At 44.4% G+C, this 24,792-nt stretch overlaps 1 protein-coding gene across 1 annotated transcript in view; it reads right to left on the reverse strand.

Moving 5' to 3' along the window:
* The window catches only part of LOC126481841 (max dimerization protein 1-like), a 682,325-nt gene that overhangs the window by 31,742 nt on the left and 625,791 nt on the right, over positions 1-24,792 (reverse strand). The window contains exon 5 of the mRNA XM_050105801.1: positions 2,122-2,338. Coding sequence (XP_049961758.1) covers positions 2,122-2,338 — 217 coding nt within the window. The remainder of the gene's footprint in view (positions 1-2,121; positions 2,339-24,792) is intronic.

The raw sequence follows: 24,792 nt of genomic DNA on the forward strand, positions 1-24,792 counted from the left end.
TCTGAGATTTTTACCTCTGGGGGAGAAGGGATCATGTGTACGTGCCCCCGCTACCAGCTGATCCACCCGACTTCAAAAACAGCACTGTTGCAACTCGCCTATCGACTCGATGTGTGACGAATGGTGCTGACGTTGAACACTTGTAAGAAAAACCGTTTGAGATGTCCTTTCATTTGAGGTCTTATTTACAATTGCAAGTTGGATGTAACAAATGATACAAAGCCTTAAAACCCGTATATTCATTTTGGAACACCTTGTACTCTGAGCTGGGGATGACGTTTATCTCTGATACAAACGGTTTTTGGTTATATCGGTTTTTCTCCATGCCAGTTTAATCTCAACCGCTCATAACAACCGGTTTTCGGGTTTTTTGCTCATACGATTTCCTGAAACAAACTTAGAAATCGAACGGAGATAAAAAAATTTTGACTCTCTCTGCTTGAACGTATGTAGACTCAACATATTAAATGGTCAAATAACAGAAAACTTAGTCTATCCACAACTGCTTTTCTGGAAAAATAATAGCTGGATGAACACTAAAGAAAAAAATCACCTTTATTCTCCTATTGGTTATAATTTTTTGAAACTCTGCTCAAAGATCATCTTGTAATCGGGGATCATACCACTATTTGGGCGTTAGGAATAGTAAGTGCTAAAAGACGAAAACTGCGGTTGAAGACCTCTGTTTTTCGTGTTCGCCGTTTCGTCGGGTTACAAGAAGATAAAGGCATATCATGTAGACACAGGCAGCAGATAAGCTATTTTCTATTTTGATTGTTTACTGTGAATGAATTATTGTTCAAATGTTCAAATGTGTGTGAAATCTTACGGGACTTCACTGCTAAGGTCATCAGTCCCTAAGCTTACACGCTACTTACCTAAATTATCCTAAGGACAAACACAAACACCCATGCCCGAGGGAGGACTCGAACCTCCGCCGGGACCAGCCGCACAGCCCATGACTGCAGCGCCTTACACCGCTCGGCTAATCCCGCGCGGCAAATGAATTATTGAAAGTTTTTATTTTATTACTGTTATCATAATTTCCTTCCTCTCTTAGTATTTCAGATGAAACATACTTCAGTACTACGCCACTTCATAGAAATATTCCCAGACTAGGGGTGGTGCTGTTCTGCAATACAACGGATGTCGGCGACGACAGCGAGAAAGTGCCGTATGAACCAGATAGGGGCAAGTCTCGCACACTACCAAGTACAGGCGTACGTTAATCCACGAGCAAGCTTCATCATCTCCCAGTACCTACTGCAACCTACATCCTTCACACTCTGCTTAGTGTATTCATCTCTTGGTCTCCCTCTACGATTTTTACCCTCCACGCTGCCGACCAATACTAAAATGGTGGTCCCTTGATGCCTCAGAACATGTCCTACCAACCGATCCCTTCTTCTGGTCAAGTTGTGCCACAAATTCATCTTCTGCTGAATTATATTCAGTACCTCCTCATTAGTTACGTGATCTACCCATCTAATCTTCAGCATTCTTCTGTAGCACCACATTTCGAAAGCTTCTATTCTCTTCTTGTCTAAACTATTTATCGCAATGTTTCACAGGGACATTATTGTCTCAGCTGTGATGCAGCAGTTCTCATGGCTGTGTTTGTTGCTCGTTTCTGTCTGCATTGTTATTAAATCAGCACTGATCTCTTTTCTCATTTTCTATAACAAGGCAATATTAGAAACCAATGCAAATAATACGAATAAAATTACTCCTTTCTTTAAAAAGGTTTGTTTGAAAACGAAAAATTTTAGCACTGCTACTATAGGTAATTGATGTTTCTGTTTTTTTACTGTTATTAGTAAAAGATAAAAAAACACCTGTTACAAACGAGGCCAAACAAATAACGAAAACTACTGGTTACTCAGAACCGAAATACCGGTATCGGTTTAAAACGGTCGCTTTTTCTCATCCCTATTCCCAGCCTCGATGTGCTCCTGCGCGGAAGTGTCAGTCGAAGTAATTTTGAACAGACTGTAGGCCAGGTTGAAAGGTGACAGTTCGGTCGTGAGATGGAGTAGCGATATCGAAGGCTTCGATTAAGCCCGCTTAGCGTTAAACTAGTGGTGCGCAGAGTGGAAGAGGCAGGCGGCGCGAGCGACTTACCCGATTCGGATATGGAGGAGGGCGACGCGGACGACAGCGAGGACGATGCGGAGGAATTTGTACTGGAGACGGTGGAGGTGGAGCACTCGGAGACGGAGCGCCGCTTGGAGAGGGCGCAGTAGGCGTGCAGCTGCTCGAGGCGCCGCCTCAGGAACCGCTGCTCCCTGCTCAGCTGCTCTTTGTGCACGGCGTGCTTGTGCTCGCGGTCCTCCAGGTTCTGCAACACCGCCAAGCAGGCGCACTCCTTCACTCCGGCCCACAGCCAGCGACGGCAGTGTCGGTCTACACTCTACACGTAGACCGACAGCGAGCGCTGCATTTAACACAAAGTTTGCTACAGTCAGCCTGTGTAGGCGGGATTAAGAGGTTGGCGCGAGACAGGTGGTCGTGACGTGCTGCATCGAACCATTCACACAAACTGTCGATGAAGAAAAAAAAATTTAGACTACGGTAACAAAACACGTTATGGCCCTCAGATGAAAGAGGATACTCACCATATCGATTGGCCAAATGCAGCATCTCTTTTTTTTTTTTTTAAATATTTTTCATTTCCTACCTGTAAAGGTCGAGCGGATTGTTGGAGAAATCAACCACTGCAGAGTCAAGACTTTGTCAACGGAATAGCAGGCGAGCTGGTTGTGGGGCAGAAGGAAGCCCAGTTGGAAATACACTGGTGTCCAAAGTTAAAGCAACACACAGCTATTTTCCAGGCCTGTGTCTAATTCACGGTATGATCATACAAACTGTTAACAGATGTCCGTACGATTGCAGTTCTGCACGGAAGATATCATTTCGGACAGCGGAAAACCACGCCAACGATGGCGTCAGGGCACCTATCAAACGGGGTAGTGTTTGTCGGGTAGTCCCATTTCCACAATCGCCGTGTACACAGTCGCAGGCGGTGTAGTATGGCATAGGTAACACGCCTACAAGACATACTGCGATGGAGGACCATGGAAAGAATGGAAGCAGGACAGTCGCAAACTCATGTGGCCCAGTGGCTTAACGTGAATCGTTGTGTTGTTTCTCGGATGTGGCGACAGTTTATAGAGACCGAAACTGTATCCCGAAGACCACGGCAAGGGGACCCACATGTAAAGGCACGATGATACCGCCTTAGTGCTGCGCAGAAACTACCATCGGACCTCGCAGCATCCACTGAATGTGTTGTATCGATGCAAACGGAGTGGCCTTTATTGTCGGAGACCTGGTGTATGTGTGCCTCTGACATCTCTTCACAAAAGGGAACGTCTAGAGTGGAGTCGTCAACATCACACCTGGACAGTCGAAAAGTGGCCAATGTTCTTTTCACAGAGGAGTCCCGACTTGATCTGGAGAGTAGTTCTCGACGATTTCGCATCTGAAGGGAACGTGGAACACGATTTCGAGAATCGAACATAGTGGAAAGAGACCGATATCGAGTAGGATCTATAATGGTGTGGGTAGGGATTATGTTGACCATTCTGTTCATGAAATTGTACGGGTGAATCGGAAAGGTTTAACTTCTGACAGATATCGTGACGAGGTCTTGGGGCCATTGGTAAGTTTGTTGCGAGGTGCTGTGCACCCAGACTTCTTACTAATGGACAATAACGCTCGACGTCACAGAGCATGCGTGGTCGATGTTTTCTTGGAAACAGAAGATACTGTATGAATGGCGTGGCCGCTCACTCTCCCGATTTGAATAACATAGAGCATGTTCAAAATTGGTTCAAATGGCTCTGAGCACTATGGGACTTAACATCTGAGGTCATCAGTCCCCTAGAACTTAGAACTGCTTAAACCTAACCTGCGACCGTAGCGGTCGTGCGGTTCCAGACTGAAGCGCCTAGAACCGCTCGGCCACATCGGCCGGCTATAGAGCATGTCTCGGCTACACTAGGGAGACGGGTTGCATCACGTCAGCATCAACTAATCACTCTCCATGACTTGCGAGCAGCTCAGAAGGAAAAATCGACGTTATTGTCTCAACATGACATTAACGACGCTATTCACAGCATGCTCCGTCGTTGTCGGGCCTGTCTTGCTACCAGAAGTGGTCACATTCCATACTGAGCACATTAACCAGTTGTCGTAATGTGTATGCAAATATGTTACTTTGGAAAAAAACGAAGAACATTTTCGTCTACTTTTATGCATGTTCCAGCTGTTTACCTTCTGTATTCTTTACAATTTTTCTACTTTGCAAACATCTTTTTATACTGTCTTGTGGCAAACGAAACCTTGCAAAACTTCCGTTTGTTGCTTTACTTTGGGACAGCAGAATATTTGGGAGGGAATATCAAGTTCCGGAATTTGCCTTACAACTGAGGGAAACCGCCCAAAACCTTGGTCAGAAACTTCTTATATCCATTCTTGTAATAGATGGCTGCAAGGACTTCGACTGTTCTACATGAAATGCAAATTACAACACCTGCAGCTATCTCTCTTGCATTTAATTTATTTACGCGACCAGTTTCTGTGTTCCATTACACCATTTTCAGGTCCCTTGATCAACGTGAATTAGGAGAAATACAATCTCGTGTGCAGTCATAACAGTAACCGATATTAGCCGGTATCCGTAGATCTCTAGTTCACACGACACTCACTCTTCATTCATCAGTGAGTCGTCTCAACATGTGCAGTATACCTACGTCGATATCAACCGCAGGCAAAACAAATGCATATGCAGCCTGCAACAGACTGACACTTAAAAGACGCCACGTAAAAAGTATCGCGAGGGCATAATTGTCATGTAGCACTTACGGCCTTTACGTTGAAATTAAAATGTAACTAATGAGGATGCGGTGGTGTCATTCCCTTAATGAAATTCTGCTGTCATGTGTAGGATTAAATACAGTATCAATAAGGAGAAAAGGTATATGCTTTGGGGGTGATAACAGTGGTGATTATGAACAAAAACTTCAGATGAAGATCTGCCCTTTTCTTAACCGTGTCCGACATACAGCTGTTTGAAAATCACAAGCGTCAGTCACATGCCCCCCCCCCCCCCCCAGCACTCACATGCTAATACAGCCAAAGCGACATCAGGTTACGCAGTGAAGTCTTTACTGACCATTTTCACCCGCACTTCAATTGTGCATGGTAGGGCGACGAGTTTTTACATGCTTGTGCTCAAATAAACGACTTACGAATGAGCTCAGATCAGCAACACAACAGCTGTCTACAAGAGATGCACAATGCATTTTTGTACATCTTTTGTGAGGAAATGTACACAATTAAAACCTTAAATCACATTTTTTATTTTATATCATCTGCCATTTCTCCCGTTACCCATTGTTTTCATTAGTTTCCTCGGAAACTTAAGAAAAGGACGCATTTTCCTATGACTTTGTTCAGAATCACCCCTCAAAGCGTGTACCTTTCGTCCTGACTCACTCTCCCATGAAATGACATTGTTGATAATGACCCATCCTTGAGATGAAGACATCTGAGCTCTATGTCACAGGATACTACTAGGCTGTATGCCTGCATCAGGTCGCGCCGCATCTCTTCCCTTCACGCCTGAAATTATCCACAGCAAAGCTGCGGATCGAAGGGAAGGCTCATCGACATCATCGCCCGTTTCCCCAAACTATATTGTTCGAGAATTGTTCTGATTTTTAAGTATATCAATTTGCTGATTTCTTATACAAGTTAAGCAGAAAAAAGTACACGAAAACTTACATTAAGTTTCCTGTTACTCATTTTCTTCTAGGACCAGTAGTTTTTTTCTCTAGGGCCACTAGTTTGCGCGCAGAGAGAGAGAGAGAGAGAGAGAGAGAGAGAGAGAGAGAGAGAGAGAGAGAGAGAGAGAGAGAGCTTGTAAATCTTGCGGGACGCGCATGCCATGTAGCATAGGTGGTTTTTGTAGACCAATTTGTGGTAGTTTCCCAACTTCATAACCCACACTGTCCCATATCAAACTGTTCGTCTCTCACCTCTATACCACTGTGGTACATTGTAAACAGTTATCGTTTACACACCGTATAAAATCATTCACAATACACACTGATCAGCCAGCACATTACGACCAGCTACCTGATAGCCGATATGTCCACATTCGGCACGGATAACAACGGCGGCGCGTCGTGGCATGGAAGCAATGTGGCACCACATCTACACACACAAGCCACCTAACTCCCATAAATTCGGCGCTGGAGGGACGACGAGCTCTTACTCCACGTTCAATTTCATCCCAGAAGTGTTCGATCAGGTTCATATATGGCGAGTTGAGGGGGGGGGGGGGGGAATTGGGGGGGGGGGGCGGGGTCAGCACCTCGATTGGAACTAGCTACTGTATCCCTTGAACCCACTCAATCACACTCCCGGCCTTTTGACACTTGTTGAAAAATGCCACTGCCGCCGGGAAACATGATCGTCATGAAGAAGTGTACGTGGTCTGCAACTAGTGTACGATACTCCTTGGCCGTCATGTTGCCTTGCGTGAGCTGCACTGGACCCATGGATGCCCACGTGGGTGTTCCCTAGAGCGTAATGGAGCCGCCACTGGCTTGTCTCCGTCCCGCAGTACAGGTGTCAAGAAGCTGTTCCCCTGGAAGACGATGGATTAACGTCCTCTAATCGACATGATGAAGAGGTATAAGGATTCAATGCATAGTCTGTTGGACTATTCAACAGACTACGCAACGCTCTGCCACCACGCCAACTTCCAGTGCGGGTGGTCATGCGCTCATTTCAGTCGTAGTTGCCGTAGTTAACATTGGCACACGCATGGGTCTTCGGCTGTGGAGGACCTACGTTAGGAATGTTCGGTGCACTGCATGATCGGACACACTTGTATTCTGCCCAGAAATAAAGTTTGATGCTAGTTCCGCCACAGTTCTCCACCTGTCCTGTTTTACTGGTCTGCCCAGCGTATGACGTACTACAACTGTAATGAGAAGTGGCCGCTCAACCCTACTGCATGTGGACTGGTTTCACCTTGGTTTCCCCACGTGTTGAAGACACTCACCACAGCACTCCTCCAACAACCGAAAAGCCGCGCCGTTTCCGAAATGTTCGTGCAGAGCTTCCGGGCTATCACAATCTGTCCATGGTCAAACTCATATACATCGCACGGCTTCCCCATTCTTCACACGGACAGCAAGCTCACTGATACTACATGCACCGTGCGTGTTTCTGACTAACAATCTTCCTCACCGGGTGACGCCGCTATCGCCTGGACGAGTTTATATCGATGGTACGTCGGTGGTCGTAACGTTCTGGCTGATCAGCGTAGTTAACGGCTGGATGACGATACACAAAAAGTAAAGACCTTACGGAATGAACTAGAATTTAGCACAGATCTGATGAACCAGTGACGAAGACGTACAGACAGGAAAGGTAGTGACGAACGAAAAGCTCGCTGCGAGCTGGCATGTGCACAATGGACTGCTCCCGACTCGCGTTCTGCGACGCCAACAACCTGTCCTAATATTATTTCCTGTCGACAGCGTCGCATGCCGCGTGACGGTTCGGTTCCACACATCTGCTCTGCCTGCTTCCGCCCACACACCTCCCCCTCCCATCGGGCAACAGACGAAGTGTGAAGGGAGAAACGTCGTTTGCAAGGAGCACCGTGCGGCAGAAAATTTCAATCTATCTCAAGGCTATCGCGGTGCCGGCTGCGAGATTTCCGCCACGCTGCCGTGCGAGCATATCATTCCGGGCAAGGCGACTCGCCGAGAAACCGAGCGATGAATATTCAAAGCCCCATGGGGCTTAGCTGGCGCGGAAGGAGCCGGGGCCCACGTCTCGTGCGTCGGCTGCGCAGCTGCCACGTCCAGCGGCCTGCTCAAGGAACGGGGAATACTAACTATACTCCCAGCACGGTAATGCTTTAATCACGTTTGTAATAAGTATTGGCACAACTATGAAATATAAAAAGTCTATCGCACAATTCTTTATTAAGCGTTACGCGTTTCAAAATTTCGTCATCAGGATAAAGCTGTGGAATAAAGTGTACAAGGAAATTAACAATAGCATATATGTACTTAATAACTTGAGTATGCACCTTAGTATTCCATACACAGAAATTTCAGTTAGTATCGTACTTACATTTATATTTAACTTCAGCGAAAATCTCACGAAGGTGAGCACATAGACTGAATGAACTACAGATCTCATGTCACATACGCATATTTGACAGTGCCGTTGTGTATTCGAAGAAAACCATTGCCACAATCACTGTGGGGATAAAGCTATCTAAGAAGTAAGCGAAGGCCGGTAGATTAATCACAGAAATGAGGCCAAACAGTATCTTGACAAGCAACTATGCAAGCCGATGAACTACATGACAGAACATCGTGAACAACTTGACAAAGATACACTTATGCTAATTTTATGGAAGAGAAACTCATATACTGACGGCATGAAATGTGCGCCGTTTGGTAGTTTCGTGAACAACGTTACAGAGACAGTCGTTAGTAATTCGCTAAAACAGAAGACATAGTTGCAACAATTAACTGCTCTGGTACAATATAAACATAAAACCGAGATGGACCAGAAATAAAACATAATTTGTGAAAGAATAAGTTTACGACGACCACTAAATAAAATGTTACATAATTATCACTACATGTAATCCTATTACGATAGTCGAACATGTTAATAAATGACACGGAATCATTCTGATGAGTCTATTTTAGTGGCAACAACTTGAAATAAAAAGAGTTATTATCGGAATAAATGGGATTCTTAAGTTTTTAAAAAAATTTAATAGTGCAGTATTAGATCGTAACAACAGTCCAGCTGTTATCAGTTTACAACCATAAAAAACGAAATGCTACAAGAGTATGGCCACCTGTAGCCACATTACAGTATTCTAACTACGACAGTAGCACGATACTAATTGAAATTTGTGTGTGTAAAATACTAAGATGCATTATGTACGTATTTACTATCGTTAATATCCCTGTACACTTTTTTTCCACAGCTTTAGTCTGATGACGATATTTTGAAACGCGTAACACTTGATAGGGAACTGTGCGAGCAAGATCTTTCTATATTTTAACATTGTGCCAAATATTAATGGTCGCCTCCCTCTTCCATGAATGTATTTCTTCACCAAGTGACGGTAAGAAGTACTACCTATCTCTCATAAAGATTATAACGAACAAAACACTCAGACACAAGAACTTTATCCACACTTAAATATACTGAATAACCCGTCGTCAGGTGGCTCTTCCGAACTTTCATGCTAGGGTCTCCCTTAGTGTTCCTTCGCTGTTTAGTGCTGTAAGATCTTTATGAACCATACAGCAAATGGTCTAAAAGTGGACTGATATGAGGGCGTGCTATAAAGTAATGCTTGAATTTCTTTTGTCTCAGTATCGGTTGAGGTGTTACATGTCATACATATTATGCTCTGTCCTTTTTTCCTTCGCTGACCCAAGTTGCAACCCACTGTCGCAAGAAGACTCTGAATTGTAGCGTGTAATATGGCGGTGCGTACCATAATTATGCCTCCAGCGTGACAACGCCAGACCACACACGGGCGCTCCGATATCTGCAACAATACGACGCCTTGGGTTCACCGTAATCGATTATCCTCCATGCAGTCCCGACTTGGCCCCATCCGATTTTCATCTCTTCCAAAACTTACAGAACACCTTCGAGGTCTTCATTTTGATAGTGATGAAGCGGTGCAAACAGAGGTGAGGGTCTGCCTCCATCAACGAATGGTTCAAATAGTTCTGACCACTATGGGACTTAACTTCTGAGGTCATCAGTCCCCTATAACTTAGAGCTACTTAAACCTAACTAACCTAAGAACATCACACACATCCATGCTCGAGGCAGGATTCGGCCCTGCGACCGTAGCGGTCGCGTGGTTCCAGACTGTAGCGCCTAGAACCGCTCGGCCACCGCGGCCAGCGTTTCAATAGTGTTGTATATTGTAGTTTGGTTGTGTTTTTACTTTACTTCTTAATTTTAGAATTTTGAGGGCTGATAACTTCATTACTTGTGTGCCGAGGTAATGGACCTACGTTTGTGCTTAGGGGTAAGCTGAAAAACGTTTCACTCAAAGAAGTTGCAATATTTCGTTGCTTCTCGACGAAATCAGTTAGAAGCAAGGAAAATAAATTTTTAGAAGACTGCACAGAATCTAGATTTCGTTGGATAAAAGTAGTAAGTAGCAGGTGTAACAACGGGGGAAAGTGTGGAGAAAAAGAATTTCCCCTTGGCACAATTAGAAAACTTCCAGAAAAGGCTACAAGAGACCGCAGACTGTCATCCACTGACACTTCTCGGCATATGAAAGACACCGATGCTGGAGCATCAGCCATAAACAGTGAGAAGGAGGTGGTTCAAATACTGCTTAAAAGCTTGTCATCTAAGGAAAGGCCAGGTCATCACAACAGCAATGAAAACTGAAAATACTTCTATTGGACAAGAAATCAGAAATGGACTGGCAGTGCCTGATAAAAGATATTTATGTAACTAATATTAGGTGAAATAATATTTTTCCTTTGGTGCTGATGTGAGAATCTCTTAACACTTATGAGATTGGCATTTCTAATGGACCATCATTTATATTATTCAGAGTCTCATATACAAGTAGATCTCTAGAGGCTTGGTATCTTGCTATAAAACTGAGTAATTATTTAAAGACGTCTTTTCAAACGGTTCCGTTCCGTTTTAAAGTGTAAGACTCAGTGTCGTGTTGCTTTTTTGTTTCCTGAGGAGCCGCTAGTGCTGGGCCCTTCTTTCTGGAGTACAGTGTGTAAGAGGTGATCAAAAAGATTCAGTCTGAGGCCGCTGCTGCAGCGTTTATGTAATGCAGTGCGACTCCGATTCGCACACATAAGTACCAATATGTAGGCATGGGATTAGTGTGGCATTCACGTCTTTCTGTCATGCATGCAGTAAATGTGAAAATGAGAACTATGGCAACATTATCACGAAACGTGTCCAAACAAGCCCAACATGCTACTCTTTTTTTCTCAGCAGTCAAAGGACAAACACCGGCAGACGTCCATCGGAGAATTAGAATTTGCGGGACAGCATATCCGTCGAAAACAACTGTTGTGGAATGATGCGCCAGGTTATCACGATCGTGGAATGATGCGCCGAGTCCCGTGTTGGTCGATATTCGACACCAGACACTGGTCTAGGGGAAGGCAGGGAGAGAAGTTACGCCAACTTAAGTGGAGTCACTCGAGCACCTGCCCTACAGTACTGACCTCTCCCAAGGCGATTATCACGCCTTCAAGTCCCTTAAAGAAGGCCGTGATGAGTCGGCGATTCCCGTTGTACAAGGATGTGTAGCAGACAGTCACGTACTTTTTCAGTAGCAGGATACGGTGTTTTACTAAAGAGATATCTTTAAGCCATTGTGTTGGTGGGATGATTGCCTCAATGCTCATGGCGATTTTATTTGATTGCGTCGGTCGCCTGCTGCCGTAGCCCATTAACACCAAATTTCGCACTGTCCTAACAGATAGGTTCGTCGTATGTCCTACATTGATTTCTGCGGTTATTTCACACATTGTTGCTTGTCTCTTAGCAATGACAACTCTACGAAAACACTGCTGCTCTCGGCTGGTAAGTGAAGGCCGTCGGCCACTGCGTTGTCCGTGATGAACGGTAATCCCTGAAATTTAGTGTTCTCGGCATACTCTTGATTGTGCATCTCGGAATATTGAATTCCCTAATTATTTCCGAAATGGAATGTCCCATGTGTCCAGCTCCAACTATCATTCCGCGTTCAAAGTCTGTCAATTCCCGTCATGCGGCCATAATCACCTTTTCACATGAATCACCTGAGCACAGATGGCAGCTCCGCCAATGCACCGCCCTTTTATACCTTGTGTACGCGGTACTACCGCAGACTGTATACGTGCATATCGTTAGCCCGTGACTTCTGTTACCTCAGTGTAGGTTATTGGAAGTAATTTTAATGCGTTTATTTATTTATAAGAGTACAGAATTAAATGAGCTGCAGCTCTGAACGGCGCGCTGCGTGAAGGAACGCCTCTGTGGCAGGATACGGCGGGCAGCAGGCGCTCGCCCCCTGTCGAGATAACGCGGCTGCGCTGGTCCGTGTGGGGGCCCGCGATGCGGCCGTCGCGTCCCGTTTTCTCCGACTGGACTCGGAAACAGAGGGCCGCGACCCGCACGCAGTTTACGCACTTGAACTGCGGTGAAAGCTGCGTGGGCGCGCCGCGCCGCCCTTTCGCGCAGGCAGCCCTTTGTGTTTCCTGCTCGCTGGCCCCGCCAGTATATTTAGCGGACACCCACGCTCGCAGCCCTGTAACGCCGTACCGTGCCCTGCGCCCTCTGCTAACCTTTGCGTGTACGCCGCAAGACGGCCTGCCCGCCAAGCCCCCCCCCCCCCCCCGCCCCCTCCCACAACAAATTCTAACATGTAGCATCTTCCCTGCAAGGGCCAAACCAACAGGCAACTCTCACCACAGACAACATACTGCATACAGCGTACTTGGTCGATCGTGTCTCATATTCTCCTCGCCGTAAGTTCGTTGATTTATTGATAGCACGAAACAATGGCATAACTATTGTAACTAACGCCCCGAGGAAAACTCTAACATTCAGATTGACCGCCCACCCCACTGACGTCACCTACATCCTCACTGCTGTTTAGCCTTAGCTTGTTTATTCAGATAAAAACGTCTTTAAAACGAAATAAATTTACACATGTCAGTAACTGTTTTATTGTGTGCTGCAGTTCAAAACGTGTAACAATAACACGATTCCTGTTTCATTTTTCCATTGCCAAACAATGCTAGACGGTAACAAAATAACCAACGCAAAATATATTCTTGACATTTTCACTGACTTCGAACAGTTGTCCTAACGAGAGTCGCTCCATCTAGCAGCCCAAAACAAGCAAGAAGCGTCCCTTTATTAAGTGAATGGAAGATCTTATGTAAGTATTTGTTCAACACAATCCAGTTCGTATCCTCTTAAGATCCCCTTTCATTCATCTCTGTTTCCTTCACATTTAGTGCTCTCCATTCTTCTTCTTCTTTTTCCTCTTCCTCTGTTTTTCACCTCTGCCGAAGACAGATGTGAAAATTACCGAACAATCAGTTTAATAAGTCACGGCTGCAAAATACTAACACAGATTCTTTACAGACGAATGGAAAATCTAGTAGAAGCCGACCTCGGGGAAGATCAGTTTGGATTCCGTAGAAATGTTGGAACACGTGAGGCAATACTGATCCTACGACTTATCTTAGTAGCTAGATTAAGAAAAGGCAAACCTACGTTTTTAGCATTTGTAGACTTAGAGAAAGCTTTTGACAATGTTGACTGGAATACGCTCTTTCAAATTCTGAAGGTGGCAGGGGTAAAATACAGGGAGCGAAAGGCTATTTACAATTTGTACAGAAACCAGATGGCAGTTATAAGAGTCGAGGGACATGAAAGGGAAGCAGCGGTTGGGAAGGGAGTGAGACAGGGTTATAGCCTGTCCCCGATGTTATTCAATCTGTATATTGAGCAAGCAGTAAAGGAAACAAAAGAAAAATTCGGAGTAGGTATTAAAATCCATGGAGAAGAAATAAAAACTTTGAGATTCGCCGATGACATTGTAATTCTGTCAGAGGCAGCAAAGGACTTGGAAGAGCAGTTGAATGGAATGGATAGTGTCTTGAACGGAGGATATAAGATGAACATCAACAAAAGCAAAACGACGATAATGGAATATAGTCGAATTAAGTCGGGTGATGCTGAGGGAATTAGATTAGGAAATGAGACACTTACAGTAGTAAAGAAATTTTGCTATTTGGGGAGCAAAATAACTGATGATGGTCGAAGTAGAGAGGATATAAAATGTAGCTTGGCAATGGCAAGGAAAGCGTTTCTGAAGAAGAGAAATTTGTTAACATCCAGTATAGATTTAAGTGTCAGGAAGTCGTTTCTGAAAGTATTTATATGGAGTGTAGCCATGTATGGAAGTGACATGGACGATAAACAGTTTGGACAAGAAGAGAATAGAAGCTTTCGAAATGTGGTGCTACAGAAGAATGCTGAAGATTAGATGGGTAGATCACATAACTAATGAGGAAGTATTGAATAGGACTGGGGAGAAGAGAAGTTTGTGGCACAACTTGACTAGAAGAAGGGATCGGTTGGTAGGACATGTGTTGAGGCATCAAGGGATCACCAATATAGTATTGGAGGGCAGTGTGGAGGGTAAAAATCGTAGAGGGAGACCAAGAGATGAATACACTAAGCAAATTCAGAAGGATGTAGGTTGCAGTAGGTACTGGGAGATGAAGAAGCTTGCACAGGATAGAGTAGCATGGAGCGCTGCATCAAACCAGTCTCAGGACTGAAGACCACAACAAACAAACGAACATATGGGCAAGACGGAAGATAGAAATAAAACAATTAGAATTCTGTAAAATGTGATATTACAGGAGAGTACTGAAGATCAAGTTGCTTCGTAGAACAATGAAGTGATGTAAAGTTCTGAGCAAAAAGGGACAAACATTGATTCACTGTTGTAGCTTTGGCAACGAGACAAATAGGAAGAGTAGCTTCCCTTTGTGGCGCTGAAATTCCCTTGTATTGGCAAATCCTCATTTTGCTATAAGTTTTTCAAAACAAAAATTAATGAACATACAGACTGCAATACATGGACTAGAAAAATTTACTAATGGAGGTCCATTTTTATAAAATTATGTTTCCTATATTTCAGTACGATTTTTGTGGTCGTTTAAGAGTCGAAAAAGGTAAGCCTCAAATCGCTAAGAGCAAATGCTACAATGCTTCCCTTGAAAAGGAAGCGACCGATTTCCTTCCCTATTCTAGGATGCCTCCCTTGAAAATGATACTGCCGATTTCCTTCCCTTTCCTTTAACAATTCGAACTACTGCGCAGTTGCTAGTATTCTTGTCGTCGGTGGCCCCCAATCTACCTTCCTTTATATCTAATTTCCTTCCTTCCTTTCAAAACTCAGCACCAGGTATGTTCGACAATGGTATCGGAAGTTCTCAAAAAACTCTTTCTCCAGTTTTCCTGTTCCTCCCAGTCCCCTAGTCTTCTTCTTCTTCTTCTTCAATCGTCATCCTCCTCCCCCCCCCCCCCCTCCGTCCCTCTCATCCCTCGATATGTTCGCACCCATTCCTGGCGAAAGGTCCAAGTTAATTGATTAGTGCGGGAGCGTCTGAATTCGCTGACAAATGTAAAATGGCATTCGGCGAAACGGAATCCCTCCGGAAGACAACCACCATCATTCCATAGGCTCTCGCCGAGTGATTATTCTCGTTATCAGAATGTCGGTCGAAATTTCTAGTCCGCAGGGACGATCCTCATTACGTATTGCGCGGTTTGTAGCATTGCGCAGCGGAATTAATTGCCGGCTTTATCGTCTTTCTGCTAAGTCTGCGCTTGTTCGAGTAAATTGATGGTAATTAATCGCATCGCGCAGCGAGAGGCGAATTAATGAAGTGCACATCCCTCAGCGACGCCATATAACTTTGATTAAAGCTATCCACGATGAGCGAGGTAAGTCTTTTTGAGGTATTCTATCCATCAGGCGGGCTTTTATTGCGCCATTTCACAGCACACGGCAACATTCTTTAAAGACTGCTGCTATGAAGCTTGGCAATACTGTGCCAGTACACGTAATTTAACGTGGCAGCTCGGTTTTTGCTTCCATAAACAACCCCCAGCCAGAGATATGTTCTAAAACGCTTCTGTGGGCCTCTAGATGTTTGATTCGGTTAAGTCACTTAGTACAGTCTGCATTGGGTTTCTGCTCTGGAGTGTACTCAAATACGCCACTGAAACCACACTCCCTCATTATAAGAGGGTGGTCTAAAAGCTTCCATTCCAAAGTCGTACAGTCCAGATAGGGTATGGTGCCTTTGCTAATAGCACGACATCGTCTGCAGCGCCTCACCTGGTCTCGAGATCGTATTGGTTGGACCCTAGGTTGGAAAACCACGGCCTTGTCAGATGAGTCCCGATTTCCGTTGGTAAGAGTTGATGGTAGTATTGGAGTATGGTGCAGACCCCAAGAAGCCACGGACAGAAGGTGACAACAAGGCACTGTAAAAAGTGGTGGTGGTTCCGTAATGGTGTGGGCTGTGTTTACATGGAATGAACTGGGTCCTCTGGTCTAACTGAACCGATCATTGACTGGAAATGGTTAGGTTTTGCTACTAGGAGACCATCTGCAGCTAATCATGGACTTCAAGTTGCCAAATAACGATGGAATTTTTATGGATGAAAATGCGCCATGTCACCGGGCCACAATTCCTTGCGATTGGTTTGAAGAAGGCGCGCGCGCGCGCGCGCGCGCGCGCGCGCGCGCGCGTGTGTGTGTGTGTGTGTGTGTGTGTGTGTGTGTGTGTGTGTGAGAGAGAGAGAGAGGAGAGAGAGAGAGAGAGAGAGAGAGAGAGAGAGAGAGGGGGGGGGGGGGGGGGGGGGGGGGGGGGGGGGGGGGGGGGGGGGAGGAGGGGAGAAATACCATCTTTGATACTAAGCAAGTGTGGGTAAACGAGAGTATAAATATGTCGTACATGGAAATGGTTGTTTCGTTGTAAAAATGAAAGCTGATAAAAAAAAAAGGTCAGTTGCGAGTACTGAGGGTTCCTTAGAAACTTACACAAAGTCCATCCATTCCGAGAATCGAGAATATCGACGAATTTTGCCAGTTATCGACATTGATACTGTCAAGACATCGGTCGTAGGGATTCCAAGACTTCCCAGAATGATTTGATTTCAAATTTGAAGTCGTTTAACAAATAACAAAAGCAACATTTTTAAATAACAAAAGCAACATTTTTTCGTGTGATATAATTTTAAATTGACATTTATCTGGTTATTTACTATTTCTACTTGTACTATGAAACCTATCGCCTTGCTAAATTTCATGATTCAACGAAAAGGGGAAATACCGGTAAGTTTTTAATGAGTGAGTTTGCGAATATCGAAATAAGCGACATAAATGGCCGCATCTTTTAATTGCGTTGGCCTAGAAGTTTACAGATAATACACTACCAAGGGACCATAGACATTAGAGTATGACAAATTTCAACTTAATACGTCTCCTCATTCATGGGAAAAAGAGATTTGAGAAGTGAGACAGACAGAAAGACAGACAAGAAATAGATCCTGTAAGGGTTCCGTTTTGAAAGATTGAGGTGCGGAACCCTAAAATTATTGAATTGGTCGCATAGAGTTTCGCGAAATTTAAAATTACTTCATTTTGTCTTTCGCAAGGTGTCTCGTTATAACACCAAAGACCTAAATTGAATGGTCACTAATTATATATTGTGACACGTGTAACACGTCACAGCACCTGCTGATTGTATTCGAAGATATATACATACGCCCGCGTCCTTGAGAGACGTCATTTTTACGCAGAGGCTCTCTGCTGTTGTATTCTGAAATTAACATTGTAGTCCATTTTTTAGCAATTAACCAATTTCGTTTCCTTCGCCATTATCATGCTACTATCTTAAGACGTGAACTCCACATGCAAAACATGAAAAACGCGACCTTCATGGCATGTGTGTTTCACTAAACAGTTACACTAATGTATTTTAAGGTGTTGTATGCTGGCACGGTGAAATACGGCGCATAATGGCTGTGTTTTTCCTGTTTTAAGCATGGAGTTCACGCCCGAGATAGTAGTTTAGTAATGCCGAAGGCGTGGCAGGTGGGGGGGGGGGGGGGGGGAGGGGCGAAATTAGGTTACTGCTAAATAAAACAACATACAAAAGACTATCCATCCAGCATTACGTTCAGAAATCGGCATAGCGTGTCTGCATGACATACAACATTCAGTATCCTATATATAAAGAGTAACTCAAGAAACTGGTTTATTGCTGCTCTGTCTCTCTGCTACGGGAGAGATAGGTATCGCCGCAGTTCTACTTCCTCCAGCACCACTGCCTTTCACTATCTTTGACATCTCTGGCTGTTTATCGTGCGGTATACTGTCAGTCGCTTTTTGAATTTGATGCGATTTATTGTATAGTTTAACTAGTTTTCGAGTCAACATAGTCTCATTATCAGATGGAGATGTTACAGAAACATTTCTGAGCCATATGCAACTAGACGCTAGGGTCATGCTGCAGACAAAAATAAGGCCTAAGTTAAAGCAAAGAGTACGAAGCTAACAGATCGTTGTATTTTAGGATGCTTGCAAAAATGCAACCGGTAATCCCAAACACATTTAGCGATTTTCCAAATACTTGAGGAAACAGAAACTTATTACCAAATCGCTGGAAAACTTAGCACGACACTTTAAAAATGTATATATTTATATCCTCAGTAGCTATGTTGACAAAAGGTTGGCGATACTTTAAAGAAAGAAAGATATAACCAACTCAGCCACATAAGAGTAGTGGAACGTCATTCAATCGCGTACACAGTGTGTACATCGGAGCCGTGTGGACGTTGTTCAAATGGTTCAAATGGCTCTGAGCACTATGGGACTTAACTTCTGAGGTCATCTGTCCCCTAGAACTTAGAATTACTTAAACCTAACTAACCTAAGGACATCACACACATCCATGACCGAGGCAGGATTCGAACCTGCGACCGTAGCGGTTGCGCGGTTCCAGACTGTAGTGCCTAGAACCGCTCGGTCACTCCGGCTGGCTGTGGACGTTGTCAGCTCTGGAATGCATCATGTGACAGCATGGTCCGCGAGTACTGCGTCTGCATCTCGATTTTATTCAAACCCGTACCGGCCATTCCCAGTGCAGCGAACGGATCATATTGATTTATTGCATTTTGAATTACCTGCAAGCGGAATGCTCATCAGTTCCACAGCGGCAGACAGAATGACGCTTGCCTAACCCACTTGTCTGCCCATCACACTAAATTTATTTCGCGTGCAGTCCGACATGTTTATTGTGTGGCCCTAGATCTAAATCCAGCACGGCGCTTTAAAAATTGTGCGTTTAACAACTCTAAAACTGTTATTCTTTAAGCTATGTGAGAGTCAGTTCCAAACTCGACATAGGAAGTGCACATTAATTACGGAGCAATCTTTTAAATTGAGTAGCAGACAGCAAAATACATTCGGAACCACTGAAACATTGCTGAATGTATTTTTTGCCTACTAATTCTGGAGACGCATCGTTCAAACACTGAAGCTACAGACTACACAGTAGTAAGTGAAACTGACGGCGTAATTTGGGTGATAAGGTATGTTACCGTAAAAGTTAGCTTTTTTTTTTTTCACTGACACTTTTATGACCTGTTATGGAACTTGTTTGAAGGGATATTTAAACTATGCACGAGAGGGAAGGTGCTTCACTGTTGCTATAGTCTTTGCGGTGTTTAACGAGAGGACGTGTATAGAGGGAATACTTAGCTGTGTTACAGTTAGGAGGAGGGACGCTGAAGTTGCATCCGGAAACCAATTTGTCTCATTTTAAATATAATAACTCATGTCGAGGAAGAACTAGCTATACTCGTACGGGATGATGATTGTTATATTCTTCTTTGCCAAAGTGAGACGCACTTCATCATAAGTAACAGGTTCGCAAACGTCGATTGTAATTCTTTTGCTGATTTATAGTCAGTAAAAATTTAGATTTACTATTTCCCGTTTCGAGAGCATGGTGCAGGAACCTGAACAATTAAAATACCTACTGTGGACCTCCCAATCAAGCACTTAGCTGTTTGTCACGGGTAATTTTGGATATGCCAAGAGAGGTTATCAGTAAATCTCTGAATGAAGTCTGCGATATCCCAAACTTAAGCGTAGCAACAAATTTTTTTCGATCATACAATTATGCCTCGAGTGTTGCTGAGATAATTGTGAAATACAGAATGTAATAATTTTAACTATGGCGAAAATCTGATTTATTTCACCACAAAACGGTTTTAATAAAACAGGAACATTTACTTTCTGTTATTAGCTTTTAATTACCATTCCAGAAATGGCCTCGAGCCAATCTGGTTCATCTCCATCTGAAGAAGTGCCAGACTGGCTCGAAACACTAACAAAATATCATGAATTGAAGGATGTTGTTTCATTAAAAAATGGTTCAAATGGCTCTGTGCACTATGGGACTTAACTTCTAAGGTCATCAGTCCCCTAGAACTTAGAACTACTTAACCCTAACTAACTTAAGGACATCACACACATCCATGCCCGAGGCAGGATTCGAACCTGCGATCGTAGCGGTCGCGCGGTTCCAGACTGTAGGGCCTAGAACCGCTCGGCCGCCCTGGCCGGCTGTTTCATTAAGTACATATGCCTTGTGTTCGTTCTTGTGAAGGAAACACACTAACATACCAACTTTTTTAGTACTTTGCAATGCAGGAATTTTAGAGTTGGGCCGTGCGGGGCAGCCGCGTGGTCTTTGGCGCCTTGCCACGGTTCGCGCGGCTCCCTACATGGGTATGTATGTGTTGTCCTTAGCGGAAGTTCGTTTAAGTAGTGTGTAAGCATAGGGACCGATGATCTCAGCAGTTTGGCCCCATAGGAACTTACCACGAATTTCAAAATTTCTCAAGTTGGAAGTTTCTAGTGGATACGCTTATCGCAGCGTTTATAAAATGTTGAGCGATGTTTCAAGATGAGAGCAGCACTTACTACACGAATTGTGACTTTTGCACAAATTACAGAAAGAGGAAAAGCACAACTTGATGGCAGCTTACGCTACTCATATCGTTGTACCGTAACCTGCCTCGGCAGTATCCTAAGAGAGTGTTAAAGGACCGTTACCGTGTACATTACATCCGGGAGTCAGCCCAACCAAATATTGCTCGTCACACGTCAACCACAGCGACGTCTATCGTCTCCGCGGCAGACAGAATTATTTTTAAAGCGAAATTTTATTAGTCCATTCGATAGAGCCGTCCCATATTAGATTATTGCGACATTCGTTTCTTCGATATGTATTAACAGGTACAGCAAAAGAGGATGAATAACCAGTACTCCAGCAGTGACAGCACTACCCTGGTCCGCACTGGCTGTTGCCGCCCTGCAGCAGAACTGCTCAGTCGCTTCTGGAGAACTGGTTATTCATCCTGTTTTGCTGTCCCTGTTAATACATGTCGAAGAAACGAATGTCGCACTAGTGTAATGCGGGACGTCTCTATTGAACAGAGCGGTAAAATTTCGTTTTAAAAATAATTCTGCTTCTAATGGACAACAAACCAATACTTTCCGTCGCATGAATGACATGATTTGTGGTGTTTGTTTGAGCTGATTCCAGTCAGAATTGTACTGAACAGCCGGCCGTTGTGGCCGAGCGGTTCTAGGCGCTTCAGTCTGGAACCGCGGGACCGCTACGGTAGCATGTTCGAATCCTGCCTCGGGCATGAGTGTGTGATGTCCTTAGGTTAGTTAGGTTTAAGTAGTTCTAAGTCTAGCGGACTGATGACCACAGATGTTAAGACCCATAGTGCTCAGAGCCATTTGAACCATTTGACTGAACTGTTTTATGGCACGATGGAGCTCCACCTCACATTGCTCGTGCAACCAATCGGCTACTCTGTAACACATCTGGAGAAAATCGAATTATTGGCCGATCGTTCCAAACTGCTTTGCCACCAAGAACACCAGATCTGAACATGTGTGATTTGTAGCTGTGGAGTTACGTGAAGAACAGGATTTATCAACGGGACACTAAGACACGTTGGAGACTGAAACTGGGCGTAGCCAGAGAGGTAGCAAACATGCCATCTGAGACGTTTCGGGCAGCAGTACAGCAATCTCTATTGCGGTTCCAGGCTGTCTGGGAAGCAGATGTTCGTCAAATTGAGCAACATTTGTAGCCTTGAACGTAAACAAAGTATGCAATTAACAAATATTACCCTCTAAAAATGGCTCTGAGCACTATGGGACTCAACTGCTGTGGTCATCAGTCCCCTAGAACTTAGAACTACTTAAACCTAACTAACCTAAGGACATCACACACACCCATGCCCGAGGCAGGATTTGAACCTGCGACCGTAGCAGCAGCGCGGCTCCGGACTGGAGTGCCTAGAACCGCACGGCCACCGCGGCCGGCTATTACCCTCTGATGTGGAAATTCAAATGTGTTTATTTGACTGGTTTATCTGTTATTTCCCTTCCGCTTGTCCTTACAAATGTCTCAACAAAGTTTGATTGTCCTGCGGTCATTCGTTTTTCATGGGAGCCATCTCAAGTAGCAAAACTTTAGTTATGACCACCCTGTAGTTCGATGAAAAATGGACCAGAAATAGAAAAAAAAAAAAAAACTGCTACAGTGTAGTACAGAAAGTAACTAAAAAGAAACATGCAATGAGACGAACAGAAATGTCACTTTTCTTCAATGACAATAATTACACTGAATTCATCGGGCCGGCTGCTGTACCCGAGCGGTTCTAGGCGCTTCAGTCCGGAACTGCGCTGCTGCTACGGTCGCAGGTTCGAACCCTGCCTCAGTCATGGATATGTGTGATGTCCTTAGGTTAGTTAGATTTAAGTAGTTCTAAGTCTAGGGGACTGATGACCTCCGATGTTAAGTCACATAGTGCTTGGAGCCATCTGATTTTTGAGGTCATCGGGATTTATTATGGTTCTTAATGAACAAGCATGTTCGATTATGTTTCAGGGTGCATTACGAGTTCCCATCTCTCACCATATAAGGAGTATGTCCAACATTGTCGAGATTAAACGTTTTTGTGGTCCAGATTTTACTGTGTGTGGTGGTACAATGCTGCAAAGACTTGCTCACCTACACATCTTTCAAGAAGGAACACTGTGTTGTCGACGTCATTGTGACACTGTACTCCTTCCTCATGTGCGTCATTTCAGGTGTGTACTCGACCCTAAACCACGACCGAACCGAATAGCGCAGGTGGAGGAACAAGAGACTATTCGGTGAATGGACTGTCCAGTCCCTTCATCAGACTTGAATCCCACGAAACACGTGTGGGGTTCATTGAGGAGATGGATTGCAGCAGCTCCAGCCGCACCAATGACTATCCTGCAGCTGTCCATAGCGCTAGTGGTAAAATGGAGCGCCCTACCACCAAAAATCCTTACCAACCTTGTGGCCAGCATGGAAGCACATTATAGAGTTTGTATAGCCCTCCGTGGTGATCACGCGCCCTATTGAGAACCGTGTCCCGCCTTTCATCATCCCGTGAGGACCACCATGGATCTCGGTGTTTTCAGTATAATCACTGTCTTTGAATTTATGTCATTTCTGTTTATCTCGTTGCGTACTTCTTTCTGTTACCTTCTGCACTATTCTTTACCAGTTTCATCGAGCTATGTACTTGGCAGTGACACAGTATGAGAAAGTAATTTTCGTCCATAAGATTTGCACTCCAGTGCATTCCGACCTCTGGCTTACAACGGTTGGTTCGAAGCTGCCTTAAGCAAGCGTATGCCTCAAGAGCACACTGCTTGAGCTATGCCGCTGTAAATTTAACACTGTTAAGCATATACACATGTACATAACACCTCAACACACAGAGGAAACTGTTTTATCCCGTCCGCATATTCTGCCACAAAACTTACACATATATGAGGGTAATCATAAAGTTACCGAAACATTTTAAAACTCGATACAAGTAGGTAAGCGGCTTAACCTAACGTAATAAAGGACACAGTACGTGGAAGACCAAATCTCTACTTTTTTTTCTTTTTTTTTTCTTCAAGTGGTGCCTGCAGGTTAGTTTAGGAAAACAGCAACAGGGGCGTCACAGACCGTAGTTCCACCGAGACAACACACGCATATGGGAGACGAGGGGCTACTTGCAACTGTCGAGCACGTTAGCGATTCCGAGAACGTTACCGTTTTATGCGCCGTATCCTTCGTTGAAAAAATCTGTCAAAGGTATCGTGCAGCAATTGTGGCCCACGCTACAACTTGAAGCTGATAGCACAAGTCCCGTCTTTAAATAAGAATACAAAGTGCCCTATCCATATTTCGGCAACTTTGTAAGATAGTAACTAAATGCCACGTTCCCGGATAGGTCGTGTTGCGGTCACTGACCTGGCGCTCTCAAGTGGCCACCACTGTCGCCGAACTCCATGCCTTACTACTTTTTCGTGTGAGGTTACATAAAAGATAGCGTTTATGTTTCAAGTCTACCACAGAAACTAGAAGACTCGTGACGCCATATCGCAACACCTGTTCTTAGCGACACTCCCGACATGTAAGCCTATTATGGGCAGGATTTGACTACCGAACAGATGTGTGCTGTCACGCACGGTACACGTAAAATGTTTATAAACTTTATAACACATAGTGTCATTTGTTACATACTTACCGAATTTTCCAAGTGTTTTGTGGACTTTTAATTACCCTGTATTTTTCTTCTCTGCTCGATATGCGACAACAGTGTTTACTCCACAAATGAAATAAGATTTTCAGCTGCTGAAAGTCCAACCAGTAGTCTAAAACAAAGAGCCCAATAAGGAAGAGTCAAGACAAGGCTCGCGGCATTTAGCAGCAGCACTCTCACCAGCGCTTCTTAAGAGTACATGGTAAAGATTTAGCACACGCACAACGGTTGAGCGAGGACACCTTGCGAAACGATTTACGTAAGACGACACGTTCCCGCGAGGTACTTGGCACAGCGAGATGTCCCAGCCTTCAGTGCTCGTGTTTCTCGCCGTATCTCGCGCCCATTCACGTGCGCATCTTGGTCAATGTTGCAGGTCCTGGCTTACTGTCGCCTATATAGTCAACTAGATATTATCACATGGCTTTCCAAGAACACGCTGTGTTGTTCTTAAACGGCGGCAGTTGGAGAACTAATGTC

Source organism: Schistocerca serialis, chromosome 5 (genome assembly GCF_023864345.2).
Source record: "Schistocerca serialis cubense isolate TAMUIC-IGC-003099 chromosome 5, iqSchSeri2.2, whole genome shotgun sequence".
Lineage (NCBI taxonomy): Eukaryota > Metazoa > Arthropoda > Insecta > Orthoptera > Acrididae > Schistocerca > Schistocerca serialis.